Source organism: Panthera leo, chromosome D3 (assembly GCF_018350215.1).
Source record: "Panthera leo isolate Ple1 chromosome D3, P.leo_Ple1_pat1.1, whole genome shotgun sequence".
NCBI lineage: Eukaryota > Metazoa > Chordata > Mammalia > Carnivora > Felidae > Panthera > Panthera leo.
The window spans coordinates 78,639,529-78,661,321 of NC_056690.1; the positions used below are offsets into that span (position 1 = coordinate 78,639,529).

Below are 21,793 nucleotides of genomic sequence, written 5' to 3' on the forward strand. Positions count from 1 at the left end.
ACATGGAGTGTGGAGATACCCTGGCAAGTAAGTTAAAATTTTGTGAGAAGAAATGGGGATTCAATGGGAATTATTATTAACTGAAAGAGTAGGATTGGGGTGTTACTTACCAAAAAGTGCAGATTGTCAAACAAGTCTTACTTATCTTATATGACTATTAATCATGCATATTAATCATATACACGTATTTTGACAAAAATACATTAGCAATCTTTGTCTTACTTAAATATTTAAAACATTCTGTTTTGTTGAAATTTTGTTATTTTTGTTATTAAATATAAATTTAACCTAGTTTTAGGTTGTAGATTCAATGTGTGTTGAGCTATAATGGAGTCTAATTCTTCTGTCAAATCTTTTGGTTTTTACATAGTTTCTTTATAAACATTTGTAATACTATCCCATGTGTAGAATCTTTTTAACTTCACTTTTTCTTGTGGTTTATGTTTCCTCTAATTATTTGAAAGGAGTTATGTTTCTAAAACTTTAATTACTTTAGAATTTATTTATATTAATATGTATTATTCACTGTGTATAGCAGTGAACCTTTCGAAAAGCAATTTTCCTCTAGAAAAAATATTTTACAAACAATTAACCTAATATATGTCTACCGGGCCAACATGTAAAATGAAATTTGTTTTTAGGTACACTGCATGCTTTGCAAATTGTCTCACGTTTCTGTCATTGCTGTCTCATACAGTTTTTTCATGATCAGGATTTTATTCTTTATGGAAAAAGCTATAATAGAACATTTTTATCTATCATACATAAACACATAAAAATGTTTAAACATTATATCAATGCTTAAAAACTAAACTGAATTATTTTTGCTGCAGTATTCAAAAATTCAGTCTGAAATATTTGGGGAGAGCTTATTTTATTTTAAGAAAAATCCATTAGAACTGGAAGAAATTAATACTACTAAGCTTATAAAAGCAAAACTATAAAATTTAGCTAGAAACCATTTTCTGATTACTTCATGTTTTCTCCATGTCTAGCTACAAGTAAACAGCTTGATATTATGAATTCTAGTCTATACTTTCTTTTCTCTTCCAATTGTCCAGAACATTAAAAGATACCTAAGAATGGCTTGTTTGCTTGATTGGATGTTTGGTTCAATATTTTTATTGAAGAGGACCTCAGGACATACTGTTTTTAAATTTAATTTTTAAAGGATAACTTAATGGTCTTTGGATTCAAACATCTGTCTATCAATTCTAGTCCCACCAGATAAGCTCTTTTTTTTGTTGTTAATCATAATAGCATTTCTATCATAACTATGTTATGAGGATTGAAGAGAATAATATATGTGAGATTTCTGGGCCATCATATGAGTTCAAAAAGTATCAATTATTACTATTACTTAACTTCTTTAAATCTGTTTATCTGTGGGGCCCCTGGGTGGCTCAGTGGGTTAAGCATCCAACTTCGGCTCAGGTCATGATCTCGCGGTCCGTGAGTTCGAGCCCCGCGTCGGGCTCTGTGCTGACAGCTCAGAGCCTGGAGCCTGTTTCAGATTCTGTGTCTCCCTCTCTCTGACCCTCCCCTGTTCATGCTCTCTCTCTGTCTCATAAATAAACGTTAAAAAAATTTTTTAAGACAGCTTTTTTTTTTTTTAACATTTATTTATTTTTGAGACAGAGAGAGACAGAGCATGAACGGGGGAGGGTCAGAGAGAGGGAGACACAGAATCTGAAACAGGCTCCAGGCTCTGAGCTGTCAGCACAGAGCCCGACGCGGGGCTCGAACTCACGGACCGCGAGATCATGACCTGAGCCGAAGTCGGCCGCTTAACCGACTGAGCCACCCAGGCGCCCCAAAAAAAAATTTTTAAAAATGCTAATAGCAGGATCTTATTATGAAATAAGAATCATTACTTACAACTAAACCATGAGACGTCTTAATTACTAAATTCCTAATCCTGTACACTAAATTGATATGAAACTAACAATCACAAATTGTATCATTGGTTCTCTATATGGTTATAAAAGAGCCTTACATGATTTCAGTAGTATTTCTGCTTCTCCCCAGTTTATAGCTACCCACCAGAGATCATGTGTGAATATAAATAAGAATTTCAATCGTTAAGCATTTCTTGGAAGCGTCTGTGTGGCTACAGATAAAAGCAGTAAATACATATTTTCAGCATGTTTTAATAATCAAAAACTATTTAATTTTTTAACTTAGATAAAGAACAGCTGAGAAAAAAATCTGGTCATGCTTTTCAATCAACTGAGAAAAATGTGACAGAAGGGGCTCACACTGAGGAAGTAATGATTAATTTATCAAATGCTTATGCTTCAGGTATGGATGTCATTAACAAACGTTTCATTTTTTAATAAAAATGTTATGTCATTTACATATTTATTGAAGCCATTGTAAGGTCCTTAAGATTTGATGCTTTAACTTACTTTTAAAAGTGCAACTACCTGGGGCACCTGGGTGGCTCAGTCAGTTGAGTGACCGACTTTGGCTCAGGTCATGATCCTGAGGCTCCTAAGTTCAAGCCCCGCGAGGGGCTGCTCCGAGCCTGGAGCCTGCTTCAGATTCTGTGTCCGCATCTCTCTCTGCCCCTCCCCTGCTCTCTCCCTCTCAAAAATAAATTAACATTAAACAAAATTCAAAAAGTGCAATTACCAGTTCATTTGTTTGACAAGGCAACGATAAGGTCCATCTAGGGGATCTTGAAGGTTCAATTACTCCAATGGTGTGCATCTAAAATGGCTTTTTTTTTTTTTTTTTTTTTTTTTGGTGAAAATTGTTATCCAGTGAAACTTTGAATGAAGATTCTGAGTAAGATTTGAACACATGCTACTTGTTACTTCACATGGCCTTTTAATATCTTTAATGTCCAATGATCAAAACTCTACGCCCATGGGGATTTTCCTTGCCATTCTAGTTACTGACCTAGCTTTTTATCTCTTTTTTTGCTCTAGATTTGTTGCCATCCAAGGATGGTAAAGATTTAACTAAATGTTTTCTGCTGCAAGTGGTAAATATTCTTCTGCATTACATCAAAAAAATGTTTGATGTTAAGAGTAAAATACTAGACTTTCATCATCCTCACCAACTTCTTGAAGGTTTGGATGGGTTTAACCTAGAGCTGTCTGACCACCCTGAATCTTTGGAGCAGTTACTTGTTGACTGCACGGATACCTTAAAATATGGTGTTAAAACGGGTAATTTTCAAATCAATGCACCTGAACTGCAGACTGAATGAATGGCCTTGAGTTTTTGTGTGTGTTGGAAAACGGTCCCATTTTATTCATTTTTACTTAAAACATTCGTCTAGTTTGTTTTCAAATTGGTGTTATCACATATAAACTGTTTAGTAGTTAACAAAGAAAAGTAAATACAGTGCTTTGGGCTTGAAGCATTATATTCCAATGGCAATTAAACATACAATTTTAACTTACTTCTTTTCATTTGCCCATATTCATTATTAATGCTCAATTGACTATCCTTCTACATCAATAAAATATATAGCAATAAAATTATATATATATATCTACATCCTATATGTTAGATATATATGTAGATATATATATCTGTATCCTATATGTTAGAAATTATGTTTTCTGATTAATTTATTGTAACTTTATTCTTAACCACTTAAAGCAATGATATGTCCCGGGGCTAACAATGTTTGACTAGGCTCTATGGGCCCCTTTTTCTAAAATCTTAAATGTATACTAAATAATGTATTTGAAACAACATAATCTTTGGAAAGAGGCACACACAAAAAAGTGTCCAAATACAACCTGTATCCCTGGGTTTATTACTCATTTCTTATTATGTGATCTTTGAAAATACTTCATGTGCTAATAATTGAAACTTATTTGTGTATGCCGACTTGCCTTGTATTTGATAGACATTAAACAGACACTTAAAATAATGTATTTTTGACATCACAGAAACTTTAAGCATCACACATATTTTATCTTCAGACCAAACTGATCAAGCATGCCAAGAAACAAAAATAATTTCTATTTGAGAATGCTCATTTCTGCATTAATTTTAATAACAAAAATAAAAAAGTGCCTCATTTTCACATTTATCTTGTATAACCTGGATTTTCTTTGACAGGACACTATGCAATATTGCCATTTAAAGTCCTGGGAGGGGCACCTTGGTGTCAGTTGGTTAAGTTTCTGGCTCTTGATCTTGGCTCAGGTCATGATCTCATGGTTGTTAGATCAAGCCCTGCATCTGGTTCTGTGCTGGGCATGGAACCTGCATAAGATTCTCTCTCTCTCTCTTCCTCGCCCCTCCCTGACTCGTGCGCATACATGTGCTCTCTCTCTCTCAAAAAAATTAATTAACAATTTTAAAACCTATACAAAAAAAAATCCTAAGAAAGTCATGGATGATTTCTCACAGAATTTTAGTTATTACAAAAAGACATACCACATGGGGAGCCTTGGTGGCTCAGTCAGTTAAGCGGTTGACTTTGGCTCAGGCCATGATCTTGTGGTTTACAAGTTCAAGCCCCACATGGGGCTCTGAACTGTCAGCACAGAGCCTGGAGCCTGCTTCGGATTCTGTGTCTGCTTCTCTCCCTGCCCTCCCCTGCTTGCGCTCTGTCTCTCTCTCTCTCTCTCTCTCTCTCTCAAAATTAAATAAAAACATTTTAAAAAATGCAAAAACAATAAAAAGACATAACACAAAATAATATGCTCAATATGATTTCAATTATATTTAATTGTATTTTAAACTGTGTGAAACTGAACATATATACATGCACATGTATAAAACTACCTGTTCATAATAAATACGTTCTTAACTTATATCTTCCAAGTGTTATAAATATTGTAAGTGTTTGGATAGCTAAGTAGATATTTTCTCTGCATATATGCATAAAAATTACTGTCCTGTATGTAATGTTTTCTGGTCTATGCATTTCTGTAACATGTAGTATATTTACAACTGGAAAAATATTATTAAATAAGACAAAAAGAAAGCTTCCTAGGATCGTGAAATAAAAGGCATGTGTCAAGACTGAGTTCAACTGTGTAAATGTGAAGTTGAAATAATTTTTAGTTAGAAATAAACATAGCAAAAAGAAGTTCTGAAAAATAGCAGGGCAATTGAAGCACCGTGACAGCTTTAAATCAAGTTCTTCATCCTTCCCTTACCCAGCAAGGCAAAGGCAGAGGAATCTCCAGGGACCCATTCTCCCCATGTTTGCATTTCCCAGTATCAAGCACAGAGGGAAAAGCAAAGATACTGAGAAAGGGAAAAGTCAATAGTAAAAAGAAACATTTCATAACACAGCCCCAACTTCCAAACCTTCCATTCCTTCCAATTTAATGAACATTTATTAAGGCCCTACTTTTAGAATTAACTATGGGGGCATAGGGGCTCCGCAAGTAGGGGTAAGTGACTGGAGGGGAAGGTGACTCACAAAGAGTTGTGATGCTGGTCATTGTTAAGACACATTGCCAAAGAAGTGCAAAGAACAATCTATTTTGGAGCTCAGGAGGAGATTAATTTGTTTTAATGTGTATTTATTTTGCGGGAGAGAAAAAGAGAAAGAGTGAGTCGGGGGAGGTCAGGGAGAGAGGGAGAGAGAGAATCCCAAGCAGGCTCCGCCCTGTCAGCACAGAGCCCAACGTGGGGCTCGAACTCACGAAACTGTGAGACCATGACCTGAGCTGAAAACAAGAGTCAGGTGCTTGCTTAACCGCCTCAGGCACCCAGGCGCCCCTTGATGTTCTTCATTAATACAAATCTTCAAAAATTCTTTGTAAAAAGGACCTGATATTTTGTCCAAAAACACTGAAGCAGCTTTTGAGAAAAAAATTATTTAATCTTTCGGGTGGTGACTTCCCCACTCACTGGGGTAGTTTTATGCATCCCGCCCTTGGTCTTTCTACTTCAGACACAGGATGGGTTCCTCACCCTCAAGCTTACGAGCTCGTTCTCAACTCAGCGACTTGACTTCTCCCAAGCTGCTCTTCATACCCATATTGGGTCTCCTTCACTCTTTGTCTGGAAGCAAACTTTTGATCTGACCTGAAAGATCACTTCCTCCAAGAAGCCTGCCCTAGAGATTAGCTCGCCGGCTCTCCTGATTGTCTTAGGCTCCCTGGGAATGGTCTTAAAACATCCTGATCTTTTCTTCTGTGCTTTCTACAATCGCAGTTAAACACATTTGTGTCATTATTTATTTGATGAATACCTTTTTCTTCCACTGGTCAGTAAGATCCACACGGTAGTGCCTTGTTTACTACTGTGTCCCCAAAGCTGAGCACTGTCCCTGCACGTGATAGTTCTCAGCAATATTTACTGAATGAAATAATCCGTCTATGTGTGCTCGATCGATGAATACTTGTTAACTGAGAAACTGCTCTGAAATTGAACCACTCTTTAGCCCTATGTTTTTATTTTGGCTCATTTGTAATTTTGTCTTTTATCTAGGACATCCTCGCTTTTTTAACCAGCTGTCCAGTGGGCTAGATGTGGTCGGACTTGCCGGGGCATGGTTGACAGCCACTGCCAATACCAACACGTGAGTATTCTCCAGGGCCTAAGGAGTGTGAGAGCCGGAGACGTGCGTAAGGAAGAGTGAAGATCGAGGTTGTACATTTTGCTGGATACGATGCTTGCCGTAACAAATACAAATAGTTGGTACCCTGAGGGAAACGCAAAGAAGCCGCTGCCTGTTCCCCGGGTAACGTGTTTGAGACTTGCTCAGTCCTCTGGACAGCCTCTAGAAACTCTCAGGATCTGAGTTCCCTGGTAAGTAGTACAGGTCAGTTGGTCAGCCTGGGTTACTAGTGTGCAGACCATGAGTGAGTCCAGTTCTGGGGTTGGAATCATTGAAACGCTACCCCAAACAGCCCATAGCACACGTAGCCAGATACATACCCAAGTATTTGGGAAGTTGCCTGAATATAAATTAGAACCTGAATCTGATCAAAGCCTGAAGAAAGTAAACTTTTAAAGGAAATCTAAATCCAGCTCCAACGTGATTCATTAAAAATTCGATCTTTGGGGGACCTGGGTGGCTCAGTTGGTTAGGCGTCCGGCTTCGGTTCAGGTCATAGTGTCACAGTCCATGGGTTCGCGCACCACATCTGGCTCTGTGCTGACAGCTCAGAGCCTGGAGTCTGCATTGCATTCTGTGTCTCCCTCTCTCTCTGTCCCTCCCCCACTGGCACTGTCTCTCTTTCTCTCAAAGATAAGCGTTAAAAATAATTGGACCTTTGCCACAACAAAACTATTGTCCATACAAAAATTAGATCTACTGCTAATGTGTTCTGAAGGAAAGTTAATTTTAGGGGAATATTTTTCAAGGTTAAAAGGACAGGGAAATGATTGGGTATGAAATTGAAAGGAATAGTCTGTGTCAAATGTTAATATAATTTAACTAGCAATCAAAAGGGAGAGCTGGTAGGAATTTAAACTTTAAAACCAAGAACTAAATGTTTATGAGGAGAGACTGCTTCAGAATGTGGAACAACTAAGGCTTGCTTTAACTGTTTAGTTATCATTTGGGTCTTAATGGTGCATAGTTCATGGTAGTAGTCAGAATTTTGTAGATATGAAATGCAAACATAAATGGCTTACACAAATGACTGCTATTTTTAATTTTCATTGCTTGATTATGGTCCTTAAAACATGCATAGGGTAATATGCTACTTAAAAAAAATTTATTGCTTGGGGCGCCTGGGTGGCTCAGTTGGTTAAGCATCTGACTCTTGATTTTGACTTAGGTCATGATTTCACCATTTGTGAGTTCGAGCCCCACATCAGGCTCTGTGCTGACAGCACTGAGCCTGCTTGGGATTCTCTCTCTCTCTCTCTCTCTCTGCTCCTCCCCCACTCGTATGTGTGCACACACTCTCTCAGAATAAATAAACTTTAAAAACAGCAACTTTCTTTGTTATATAGATTATTACATAAACTCAGTTTATACATTTTCCTCCATTGTTTAGAATCCCATTGTTGTGAGACTTAATCATTCTCTAAGTGAAGAAAATAGACATTCTTGATGGAAGCAGAAAAAGAGTAGAAAGAACACATGAGAGGTGGAAGGAGAGAGGTTAATAATAAAGGGAGAGAAAGGATTTCAGATAGCCTTCTTTACCTTCAGGGTGTCTTCATTTTTAATGAATGAAGATCTCTTACCCTAATCTGGGATAGCATAAAGCCTGTGAGGTGGAAATAAGGAGAACCTGATTCCAGTCCCTAATTCTACCACCTACAGTGCTGGGAGGTTTAGTGCATCTCTGTTGTCTGAAAATAATAATGCCCTACTCCATTGAGCTGAGGTAGGATCAGAAAGGCAATGTGCGTGTGTGTTGAGATTGGCATAGCAAATGCTGGCAGAAATGAAGCCTTGTTGAAATACCAGTGTGTGAGATTTGCTTCTTGTTTCTTTTGGAACTAGAATCTTAATTCCCATAGGCAATGGGTTTCCTTCCTGGGTCTCTGTGCACAGCCCCTGGGCAAGAGCTTGTGTGTTACTACTTTTTTTTTAGGCCGGGCCATCTGAGAAGAGGGGTTGAGGGAAGATGAAGGGAGTCAGCACGGGACTGAAGAGCAACATGAGGGAAATTATAGACCTGGCTACCCCTTAAGTATCAGCAGAAGCGAATGCTTCATCTCCTGGGGGGTAGTGCCCTTATAAATGACTGCTTCAAAGGGCAGTCCATCTGTAGGGAACAGAGGAAAGAAAAGATTGTCATCCAGGTCTCTTATGGCCAAAGGACTGCACTGTGGGATGTTAACTTCCCCATGGTTGGGCATTCTTGGGACTCCCAGAAGATTCCATGACTTGTCATGCATGCCTGGATGCAAAAAGAGACCCTGGGGCTGGAAGTCAGTGCCTGCCTTGCAGGTGGGAGGCGATTCTCTGTTGGGCTGTGGGTGTATCTGAGTGAAAGTGGTCACAGCAATGGCTGGGCCTGAATATTCTCCAAAGGCTTTAGAGACAGAGCAAGCTGAGACCATCTGAAATGGCACATAAATGGAGTCTGAGACTGGTAGCTCTATATAAGAACACCTACAAGGGTCTTTAAAAGGTGTTTGAGGACAAAGAAAAGAATTCCTTGAAAATAACTGAAGCTACTCTTTGATTTCAGAACCAACATAAGTACCTCATTGCTTACTGTATATGGTATGTATAGAGAAAAACTTACAGCTTTCTTTTTGATCTTAGCTGCTGCTTTTTGTGGAAGGGACTCTAATATCAGTATGACTCAGAGGGGGGTCCCCATCGTCATGCTCTCTGACTTCTTGTTCATGGGGCCATATTGTTCTTGCCTTGAACTATCTACTTGCTTCGAGCTGTTACTGAAAACAGAATAGTTTTTAGCCCCCCCCCCTTTTTTTTTGGTGTGCTTGCCCAAAGTACAATTCTTAGGTAGAAAATATTTTCCCAGAAAAGATTTCCCCAGAAAATCTTTTTGAGAAAAGGCTTTTTTCTACCTATTTCATGTTCTGCAAAACACTGTAGCTCTAGATCTCTTTTTAACTTGCCATATCTATCTATCTATCTATCTATCTATCTATCTATCTATCTATCTATCTATATCTAGATATCTATCTATCTATCTATCTATCTATAAGTGGGAATTTTCTGGCTCTAACAGTAATGTGTATATTCAAAATTCCTTTTAGTGGGAGAGAAATTCCCAGCTACTGCACAATACAATGGAATCCATGATCCTTTCTTTGTAGCACTAATATACTCTTAATCTGGAAGGGGCGATTTGAAGCATACAAATTGTAACTATTTCTTGTACAGTCTGCTATAGAATACAAAAAAATTGTATATAACCTTATCTAGCACATGACTTTATTTATCCTTTTCCATTTTATATAATTCACAGTCGAATTTCTATATATGTAATATAGGTTTACATATGAAATAGCTCCGGTATTTACTATCATGGAGACGATTCTTCTTAAGAAAATGTATGGAATTATCGGCTGGGGAGAAACAGAAGCAGACGGAATATTTGCACCTGGTAAGAAAAAGCAAGACATCATTTTTCTGAGCTAAATGAAACATATATTCAGAGACGCTCAAAGTATATTTGAACTAATGCTATTATTTTTAAGAGATTCATAAGTCATTGTGTTAGCTACAGTTGCCAGCAAAATTTCCACAAATCTAAAAGTTATGAATTGTGTGATACTTCTCTCAACACGTTTAAGGAAAGATATTCTTGAAATCACGTCAGTGATTTGGCAACACTTTAGTTTCAGAAAGCACTCAAGTTGTCATGATTTTAGTGACCATTTCTGATTTTTGAAATTGGGTTAACAATCACTATTTCTCTTCTAGGAGGAAGTATCTCTAACCTCTATGGTATATTAGTAGCTCGTTATAAGCAATATCCAGAGATAAAAAGACAAGGCATGACCGCACTTCCGTGTTGTGTGTTATTTGTTTCTGAACAAGTAAGTATCAAGTCTAGATTCTTCCATCTTTTAAGAATCTTCTGAGGTAAACTGTAAAGTTATTGAAAGATGGAGAATATTAGCTTCGCTCTAACATTAGAGAGATTCAGTAATCTCTGTATCTGTGTCTGCCTATTGATATTGGAAAGACTAAAAAACAACTTTCTGTCAACATGGGCTCTAGCCTATAATGGTGCAGATAATTCAAGATTAAAATTTAATTTCAAAATATGAGAAACTAACAAAAATGTGATTATAAATATAAAGCATTCTGCTATCTTTACCAAGAAAAAAATCAAACTATGAAAATTTTAAAGACTTGATTTAGTGATTCCCTTTATCATTGAATGAAGAGAACAAGAATGTGATTGATATCTTATTTTTCCAGTGAGGGTCAAAGGAATTAGTAAAAAAGAAAGGCTCATTTTTGTAGACCAGGACCTCAGCCAAATGTTTCAGATATTGACAATGTATCCACTGATGTCTCCTTTGGTTTTAATGTTCCAATCTTGTGCTCCTTTAAAAACAAATTGATTCATCCCTTTAATAAATCTGGTTGCTTTTTTCTTTTCTGCCTAGCAACAGTTGTGAGATTAAAATGTAATAGTAGTCCCACTTTGACAATTCTACCTAAAAGTACCTGGAAACACAGGGTTGTCTTTGAAATGTTTCTGTGTTTGCAATATGCTTCTATGACCAAATTCAAACTGGCATTGTATATATGCATATTATCAAGTTGGAGACCACTGATGCATATTTAATGATATTACTATAAAACTTAATGTAACTTAAGATGCTTGTTTGCAAATGTCTTTTTCATCATTTGACATATAATTTTTATATATAATGAGTAAATATGCTGAAACTCCATAATGTAGATTAAAAAAAAAAATCATTTCCTATTTAATTGGTGCATTCTCTGTTGAAATGAAACTGAGTTAGGGTTTTACGTTTGTGCATTTTTTTCCTTTCATATATCTAGTCTTTTCCTGGCAGCTAAAAACAACCAGGTCCAAGTTTGTATCTGAGCCGCTGATACCTTACATCAGGCAGAATGATGCAGGGAAATAGCAGTTACCTAGAAGGCAAGAAATTATAAAGTTGGTGGCAAAGTCAAAATCAAGAGTTCCAGGCATCAGAAGAATCAAGGCATTTCTCCAAGCCTCACGCCTTAAAAAAAGGTCTGCAATGCAACAGGTACAGCTATCTGGAACACGTAAGGTTTTTATTACTGGAGAATATTAACACTAGATCTATATCGGACATGATTTTTTATGTATATGGAGAACTAGCATATTCAAACTCCCACTGCCTGTAAAGTGTGTTCTGTGCTCGTGCCTTCTCAAAGAGGCGTCACAACCTTCTTCACCTGAAAAACTGTCACAACCAGGGTCTGGAAATACGCCTTGAGACCTGTACGTGTGTATATACGTGTATATATGCACAAACTCATTCAAAGCTATGTGTATAAGCCCCCAAATGCTCTAGTGTAAATGATCATTTAATGCAGAGAAGTTAATACCTTTCCTATTTCCATTTTTGCCCAAGGGTCATTATTCAGTAAAAAAAGCTGCAGCTATTCTTGGTATTGGAACTGACAACGTAATTGAAGTAAAATGTGATGAAAGGTATGTTTCTAACACGTTCTCAAAAATTTATTATTGTCATTATGCTTCACAGATTAAAGAATAATCTATAGGTTTCCTATTCCAATTTTTAGCAAGAATACTCCCCCAGGTTAGTTTCCCCCCCCCCCCAGGTTAGTTTTAATAAATTTTAACTGCAGCAATTATGAAAGAAGCACCAAAGTCATCTTATCCTACTCTTAAAATTTCTTTACTAAATATAGCCTATACAAGTGGGACTGTCACATATCTTCCCTGTTTTAAGTATATTGAATTATGTGTACTATAAATAAACATAAAAATATAGTAATGTTTGTAGATAAAAATTCAACTGCCTTAGCAATCTACAAAGCAAAAATACATTTACATTTTCTTTGAATACCACCTTAAAACATAAATAATATTACAAATATTGCATATATTCTGGAAGATCATTTTTATGGATGTCAAACTTATTCATACATCAATTCTATGTTGTGTTCTGTAACTTGCTTTATTTATTTATTTTTTTTTTTGGTTTGGGAATGTGTTATAAATCTTAAAAAAATTTTTTTTAATGTTTATATATTTTTGAGAGAGAGAGAGAGAAAGAGAGAGCGAGCGAGCGAGCACAAGTGGGGAGGGACACAGAGAGAAGGAGACACAGAATCCGAAGCAGGCTTCAGGCTCTCAGCTGTCAGCACAGAGCCCGATGCGGGGCTCGAGCTCACAAACCATGAGACCATGACCTGAACTGAAGTCGGACACTTAAATAACTGAGCCACCCAGGTGCCCCTGTCTTAGAAATCTAATCCCTTTCCTTATTCTCTTTTCAATAACTTTGGAGTTTTCCATTTTATGTATGTAAAATAATTTTATAAATCTTATTTTTAAAGAAATTTAAGGGTTTCCCCCTAGATTTTAATATGTAAGAACAATGATTAAATTAATATGATTATATAAATATATTTGAGAGTCTGTGTTTGAATATCTCACATGAATTCCTAGAAACTGAATTATTGGTTCAAAGAACATCTGCATTTACAATTTCATAAAATTTTTCATTTGCTTTTCAAACATTTTAGAGTCAATTGATACTCTTATCTGCATATTATCAATGTGAATATTATCAATACCTTTATAATTGAAAATTCTGATAGACAAAAATGTTTTGTTGTTTGGAACAATGGCTATTTTTTTTTTTAATTTAATGTTTATTTATTTTTTGAGAGAGACAGAGACAGAGTGCAAGCAGGGGAGGGGCAGAGAGAGAGGGGAGGGCAGAGGATCCAAATCAGGCCCTGTGCTAACAGCAGAGAGCCCAATGTAGGGCTTGAACCCACAAGCATGAGATCATGACATGAGCTGAAGTCAGATGCCCAACCAACTGAGTCACCCGGGTGCCCCGCCAAGCATTCTTTAATTCAACATGATATTTAACATTGGTTTTTTGGGACTGAACATTTACCGAATATCTGTTTACTCACATATAAATACCTCACTAAAAACTAATTATTTTAGCCTTGCATATCATTTATTCTTCTCATTGGTAGAATTGGTTTATTTGCTCATAATAAATCGACATATATTTGTATGTTTAAGGGGAAAGATGATTCCAGCTGAGTTAGAGAAAAATATATTACAAGCTAAGAAAAAGGTAGGTTCTATCTACAGCTCCATACTTAACGTGCAAATGCATTTTTATTTTCTTTACCTATTTTCATTAGCAGAAAACAACTGGTAAGGTAATCGCTGAAAGAAGTAAATAATCCCTAAATGAAGGAAATTAAAAAAAAATTTTTTTAATGTTTATTTATTTTTGAGAGAGATAGAGCATGAGTGGTAGAGGGGCAGAGAGAGATTGGGAGACACAGAATCTGAAGCAGGTGCCAGGCTCTGAGCTGTCAGCACTGGGCCCGACCGAACCATGAGATCATGAGCTGAGCCAGGGTCAGACGCTTGACTGACTGAGCCACCCAGGTGCCCAGGAAATTCTTTTTTTTTTTTTTTTTTAATGTTTATTTATTTTGAGAGCGAGAACATGAGCAGAGGAGGAGGCAGAGAGAGAGGGTGGGAGAGAATCCAAAGCAGGCTCTGTGCTGTCAGCACAGAGCCCAATGAGGGGCTCAATCCCACAAACAAAGGGACCATGACCTGAGTCAAAATCAAGAGTCAGAGGCTTAACTGACTGAGCCACCCAGACACCCTAGGGAATTCTTTATAAAATTAAAGTGAAACAAGTAACATGGCAATATTTCTCTAATAGTTTTCTGTCAAATATCAAATGAAAAGTTATCAGGACTAAGTAAAGGAATTGGGTCACGTCTATTTTTGTGGTATTATTTTGTGAAAACAAATTTGGAGAGAAATAATAGTAAATGACACTCAGAGGCAGTGATCTGAGTTCATCTCACAGTTTCACTACTTTCACAGTACTGGAAGTACCTCGGGGTGTTTGAAATGATTAGATACTTAGTGTTTCGGTCCAAGCCATCCCGCTTCCTGATGCCCTGATGGTGATGTAATGGTAGGATTTCTGTGGACCTCCTGAGACCAAGGATTCAGCTTCTGTCATCACCAGGGCCACATTCCCTTTTGTGTCACCGCCTCCGCTGGCAGCACAGTGTTCGGGGCCTTTGACCCTCTCCACGGATATTTGCGAGGCGCACAGACTCTGGATGCACATGGATGTAAGTCCCTTCCGTCTGGCCCATAATTTCCCCTTGAGAAAATGTATCCTATGAACAATCCTTAAAATCGTTTAATTAGCATTGCAGGTAAGATGAAAACTTCTCTGGAAACTAATTTTTATAATGATTCAAAGAGACTTAATACCTAAGTATGGAAAGACCACAAATGTATCAAGTGTTTGAAAAGAGTCCAGACCCCTATCAATATTCAACCTACAATTTAAAACATCGTTTTGAAGAAATAGTTAAACCTGATTAAAAATTTGTTTTTAACGTTTATTTATCATTGACAGACAGAGAGACACAGAGCGTGAGCAGGGGAGGGGTAGAGAGAGGGAGAGACACAGAATCTGAGGTCGGCTCTAGGCTCTGAGCTGTCAGCACAGAGCCCGACATGGGGCTCGAACTCACGAACTGTGAGATCACGACCTGAGACGAAGTCAGTTGCTCAACCGAGTGAGCCACCCAGGCACCCCTAAAGCTGACTTCAAATCAAAAGAAGGTTTAGCCCATTACTCTGAATAAACATTTTTAAATTAATACCTACTAAGGAAATCACAATTTTTTAAAAGTTTACTTATTTATTTATTTTTGAGAGAACAAGTGGGGGAGGGGCAGAGAGAGAGAGAGAGAGGGAGACAGAGAATCCCAAGCAGGCTCCCCACTGTCAGCAAAGAACCTGACACAGGGCTCCAACTCATCAACTGTGAGATCATGACCTGAGCAAAAATCAAGATTTGGATTCTTAAACAACTGACCCACCTAGGCATCCTAAGGAAATCACAATTTTTGATGCTATTGACTTCGTTCAATGATTTGGGGCAAACCTTTCTTTGGCTTTGATGAGAGGTGGACAAATTTAAAGTGACACAGTATGGTAGATTTGTTCATTTTTCTGTGGTCTTGCCAAATTCGATGCCAACTTTTCTTATCTGTCTCTGGAAATTATACAGAAGGTGTTGGAACTCATTAGAAACCTCAAACTTTCCTATGTCACGAATAGACAACGATAATTCATAAGAGGAAATTTTAAAGTGCATTGTTCTTATAAGTAACATAATGATAGCCAAGTTTATAATTATCTAACATAGCAATTAGAGCTTCATCAACCTTTGAAATAAATTTAACATGGGAAAAAGCCACTGATGCTATTTAAAGAGAAATAATTAATATAAGAACACATATCCTTTGTATCTGTAGGCAGCTTGGGGGGGGGGGTGGGGTGGATTGCTGTTGTCCAGAAACCACTCCCATAAACTCAGTGGCATTGAAAGGTGAGACCCGCACCATTTTTTGTGAAAATCAAAATAACATATGCAGGATTCTGTTCTCTTTCATTAGACTCTAAGCACTAATTGGAGCTGTTTTATCACCTAGGGCCAACTCTGTGACCTGGAATCCGCATAAACTCATGGGCGTCCCCCTTCAGCGCTCTGCTATCCTGATCCGGGGAAAAAGTAAATGCTTTCTATTTTTAAGTAGAGCTATCATGGATATCTTGGTAATGACTAGCTTCGCTGTGAATGTTTAAAACCAAAATAATTATGGCCTCACCGAATTAACACAGTGCAGCACAATTTGCCCTACTACAGAAAACGGATCCTTCCCCCTTAATCTTTAAGTAGCAGCCAGCAGGTAATGGAGGTGCCACAAAACCAAAGAGTTGTAAACACAGGTGGTAACCCAGTGTGTGGATAAGATCCGGGCCGACACAATGGACAGTGATGAGGTCTACAGAAGACTTGATCATTCATGCCCCGCTTATTAAAAATGCCTTGAACAAACAAAATATCTCTTAGGGATCAAATTTGGCCCACTGGCCCATTTGGCGTCTCGGATTACAGGGCCAGAAATATGGCTCATTTTAAATGTAGAGAACGATGAGTAACGGCAATACATTTTCAGCATAGAAAGCACAAATTTATGGGTTGCATCACATGATTTTCTGCTTATATGTTTTTGCATTTTATCTCCATCAATAGTAAATGCAAGGCTACACAAAGAGATAAGCCCATGATCTCCTCCAAGGAGAGATACAATTATAAAATTCAACCTGGGAATCCTTATCTCCATGTAGTTGTCAGAAATGCAAATGCATTTTATGTAGTTTCATTTATAACTTTGTTTTCTTTCGCCCTGACTCACAAGCAATTCAAAGAGTTTGGATTAAAAAACAAAAAAAATGTCTGTGTTCCTATTACAAACCGCCTTCACTAGCACGCTTCACTTTTTATTTTTTTTAATTTATTTTTATTTGGTTTTAAAAAGTATTTAAATTCCAGTGAGTTAACATACAGTGTAATATTAGTTTCAATTAGTGTGCAATATAGTGATTCAACACTTCATACAACAGCCGGCGCTTATCACAAATGTGGCCCATCACCTATTTAACCCGTCCCTCCCCCCCACTTCCTCTCTGGTAACCGTCAGTTTTTCTCTATAGTTAAGTCTGTTTCTTGGTTTGCCTCTCTCTCAAGCATAAAAAAGGATGAAATCTTGCCATTTGCAACGACAGAGACGGAACTAGAGAGTATTATGCTAAGCAAAGAAGTCAGTCAGAGAAAGACAAATTTCACTCATAAGTGGAATTTAAGAAACTCACTCACCCTTGAGTACTCAGCGCCCACTTTGTCTCTTCGGAGAGAATCTTCACTGTCTCCTAGCCTAGAAGGTTCTCAGCAACGCAGACTGGAACTTTTAGCTCTGCTTTAGATTCTGTTCAGCTGGCCACATGGCAAGAATATTCCTTCAATATCCCATCAATAAAATGGCAGCTCACCCATGTTTGAAGCCTGCAGATTAACAGGCTACTCCTTCCTGTCCACTCCTGAGTGTCCAGTACCTGGAAATTCTAGTTTGCCTTGCATATGTCTTCTTTAAGACGTGTCTGAGTTTGCTCCCCCTTCCTACCGCTAACAGGTATGTTTTCAACGTTCAGATTTCTGATACCTTTATGTTTAGGACTCAAATACCAATATTTTTCAGTCTTCCCCGATTTCTCCACCCATAGTGAGTATGTTGAAATAATCCATTTTATTCTATTATTACATGTTGTGTGTTCCTCAGAGAAGTTAAGTTGTTGTTTTCTTGTTTTATACTTCTTTTTTGTCTTTTCCTGAAGATAGATAGATGGTCGCTAGAGGTAGAGCAGAACCCCCAAACTACTCAGCTTTTACTGTTTTTAAGGTCACTGCTGGAAAATAAGCCTATTTTAGTGTAGCTTTAAATTAAGAGGGACATTTGATTTTTATCTTTTAAACCATTTGAGTGTCTCAGGTTGTACGTAACGCCATTTTGACTCATGCCTTAGTGAGCAGTGTAAACCAAGTATATTCAATATTAATGAATACATTTTCTGATGCTGAAAAGGCACCTACAGACACTATAAGTATATATATTTTGCTGTAATTGTACATAAAATACAATTAAAACTAATTTCCAATATCTTTTACTTCATTGTTGAAGGGGAAGGCAATGCCATTTGTTTAGAAATGAAGTGCTAATCATGTCAGTCTCTTTCATTCATAAGGACATTTTCATGGTGCAAAATTGAAACTCATTCAGTGGCTTCTCATTGCTTTTTGGATGGGATTAAAATCCCTGACATGATCCCCAAGGCCTGGGTGGTACATACCCTTCTCTGCTCTCCCATTCACCTTCTGCTTTCCTCTGCTTTTTGCCCTTGAGATCCTTTGACTTGCCCTTACTTCCAAGAAGGAGTCATGCAGCCATGCAGCTTCTCACATATGACCTTGGCATGAGTTTTTCCTTCTGTCTATCAGGGTCTGGCTCTGCTTATGTCTCCCACACCCTCCCCCAACATCTTTCTTGTTTAGCTCTTACTGAACTCAAAAATGACTTTTACCCTAAAGACTTCACTTCCTAGACCTTCAGACTAAGTGAAATCCTTGATCCGTAGAATATTAGAATATTCTCTTGTAACACCCTGAAACTCCTCCATAGCATTTATCCTGGGTACAACTTCACATTCACATATGCCCCATTGTGTTTAGTACCTAACTCTGCCCTTACCCCACCCAACCTCCTGCAACCCAGATTGCAAAGTCAGCGGGGTAGAGGATTTTCACCCTTGCTTACCTCACACCCACTGACCTGGCAGCGCGTGTCAGATTGTAGGTAAATATGACTAACTATAGCTTAATCGTCACATCAGAATAGATAAAACTTAAATATTGATTATACGGTTTTAAAGTTTTTTTAAAATTTTTTCCCATATTGTTCATATAAATCTATAAAGTATTTTAAATAGTTTCCAACTCTTGCCAAACATAACATTGAAAGGGGAGTTTGAAGTAGACTAGAGAGAAAATATTTACATGCGTAAGTAGGACACTTAGGATATAAAAACACAATGTACTCTTTTTTAAGGTATCATTTCTATTCCTTTTCCCCCAAATACTTCAATTTTTACCGTCACATTGTGCTCCTTTCCCTAGATCCACAAGCCTATTCTAAGGAAAGAAAAAAAAAAACAAAAAAAGTGTGAGAGTTCTCCTTTGAAGTTGGGTTTCCACCAACTTCCAGAGAAATTGCCCTTTTGTCAGATCCCAGATTCATCACTATTTGGATATATGACCTTAAAAATTGCTTAATATGTTAAAGTATCAGTTTCCTCGATCTATAAAATTGATACAACAATAGGACCCATGCTATGAGTTTTCTGTGAGGCTCAAATGATGTGATATTTGTGAAGTGCCCAGTATGTAACAAACACATAATAAATCTATTGTTATTTGCTTCTTGCACAGAAGTTACGCTTGATGTACCTTTAAACGGTCCCCTGTCAGTGCACACAGGTTTAGCCTCGCTTGTGCTGTTCCAACACATACCCTTTGAGCAAAGCCTCTCTTTGCTGGGTGACGGGAAACATTTCTTTGCTCTAGTGATTACTTCTTAGCCATCCGCAGCAAATGTTTCTCCATCCTTCAACACCAAAGAGGAACATTTTCAACATCTTTTATGTGAGAAGCACAAAATTAAGTGAGTGGATTACTTTATTCTCTACCTACCGAGACTAACAGGGCAGTGTGCTGACTGGCACCTATCGGCTGATTCATGGGATAGTTTCGTTCAAGTGAACGAGGCCCTCAATTCTCATTAAGACGTAATAATAGGAAATAATCTCAAAAGAGCAAAACATTGAGGTCTTTGAGAAAAGTTAAAGAAAAATGGATAAATTTTGTGTTAATCCAATTATACCACTTGTTCCAGATAAACCCAAAGAACAACAGGATATACCAAAATCCTAGAACAGTAACATATTTTTTTTATATAAAATAGACAAAATCCTATTTAAAAGTGCACAAACTGAGTAATGTATAGAATTGTTGGGTCACTGTCTTCTACACCTGAAACCAATAGAACACTGTATGTTAAGTATACTGGAGTCAAGACACAAAAACTTTATACAATTTAAAAAATAAAATTAAAAAAACGAAGGTAACACAAAGTGCATGTAATTGAAATAAATAATGGTGGTTTCTTACTGAGAGGTATATAACCTACATGTAGACATATTACTCCTTTTTTAGGGTCTTCTGGAAGCATGCAACAAGATGCACGCTGCTTATCTTTTCCAGCCAGATAAACTCTACAATGTTGACTTTGACACTGGGGATAAAACTATTCAGCGTGGCCGACATGTTGATGTCTTTAAGCTATGGTTGATGTGGAAAGCAAAGGTAGGAGTTTGTCATACCTTGTATTAGGTCCTGTTCATTTGGATGAAGAGTATAGACTATTCCTTTTTTTTTTTTTTTTAGAGTTCTATTTGGGTGTCTTTTCCAAAGTTTTGTATTTTTCCACACATCTCTCAAGAAAAGCGCTGTATTTCTAACTGCAGATGACAAGCTTGGCTTCTCAGGTATAAATTCTAATGGGGGTGGAAAAAAATTTGGTATGTTCCATCATTATTATACGCTCTACCAAACCATGGGAATAAAAATCTATCAGGAATATAAACTTGTCCACAACTTTAAAAAAAAAACAAACTTTTTTCCCCCTCTACTAATTGGAAGTGTTAATAGTCAAGTGAACTTGAAGTCAATATAGATTCTTAGAGGTGAACCCTTATTTATCACACAGACGTACAATCTACCTTATAGTCAAGGTCAGCAGATAGTCTCTCCAAAGATGATAACAACAGCAGGACGTGTTCTGTGCCTTTCTCCTGCCCTTTGTTTATAAGCTTTAATTTAAATAATTGGCATGCTTTTAGAAGCTATTTCTATCATTCCAGTCCCAGTGCCCCATAGAAAGATGGACACTGGGTTCTTTGTAGGTGAAAGCTTTGACGTGAACTACCATCACCTATAATATCTTACCAACCTCTTCTACTTAATTTGAAGGTGTTGTTTTGGTTTTGGTTTTGGTTTTCGGTCAGAAATATACTACCACAAAACCAGAGACACCACTTTTTGTACAAGTCACCCAGCAATGACCTGACGTCTAGTCAACACTCTGACTCAAGATTACCAGTAACTCGGGGAGACACTCAGTCATTAGTTCGTCTTAGGAGTTTCACCAGTAATTTTTATTATTCAAAGATATGCATTCTGTAAGTTCTTTTCCTGAAGATTTTTAAATAGCCAATTTGGAAATTTTGTTAAACTTGCTTTAAAAAATATTCCAAGGTCAAATTTTAACAAACACAAAGCTCCAAATTTTGTGTCGATCTCCCAGGCACCGATAATCCAAATATCCCTCAATCTGATTCGGTAAAGATTTTATTTATATAAATATTTTCATGAACTTCCTGAACTCTGTAAGAGGTTGCCAGTTCTTCCATAGCTTAGCTGTCCATCACAGCATATACGGTGGCTTAGCTTAAATGGGCACATACACGTAGATATTTGCTATCAGGTCTATTCTTGAAGTCACAAATGCTCAATATGTATCACAACTTTTAAAAAATGATATATTTAAGGGATTATGCAAAGGATCATATAGTGTATCTATTCCTTTATAAAGTAAAGAAGTGGCATTCAAACTTTTTAACACAATCCACGCTAAGAAATACATTTTATGTTGTGGCCCAATAACATGTTCACAGACACATAATTAAAACAA

The 21,793-nt window shown here is 37.3% G+C and overlaps 1 protein-coding gene across 1 annotated transcript in view; it reads left to right on the forward strand.

The window, feature by feature from the left end:
- The window catches only part of LOC122203156 (glutamate decarboxylase 1-like), a 32,860-nt gene that overhangs the window by 2,029 nt on the left and 9,038 nt on the right, over positions 1-21,793 (forward strand). Inside the window, 11 exon segments of the mRNA XM_042909710.1 lie at positions 2,909-3,176; positions 6,418-6,508; positions 9,862-9,974; positions 10,295-10,410; positions 11,959-12,038; positions 13,617-13,671; positions 14,596-14,660; positions 14,662-14,704; positions 15,905-15,978; positions 16,082-16,161; positions 20,237-20,406. Of these exon segments, the coding sequence (XP_042765644.1) occupies positions 2,909-3,176; positions 6,418-6,508; positions 9,862-9,974; positions 10,295-10,410; positions 11,959-12,038; positions 13,617-13,671; positions 14,596-14,660; positions 14,662-14,704; positions 15,905-15,978; positions 16,082-16,161; positions 20,237-20,406 (1,155 nt within the window).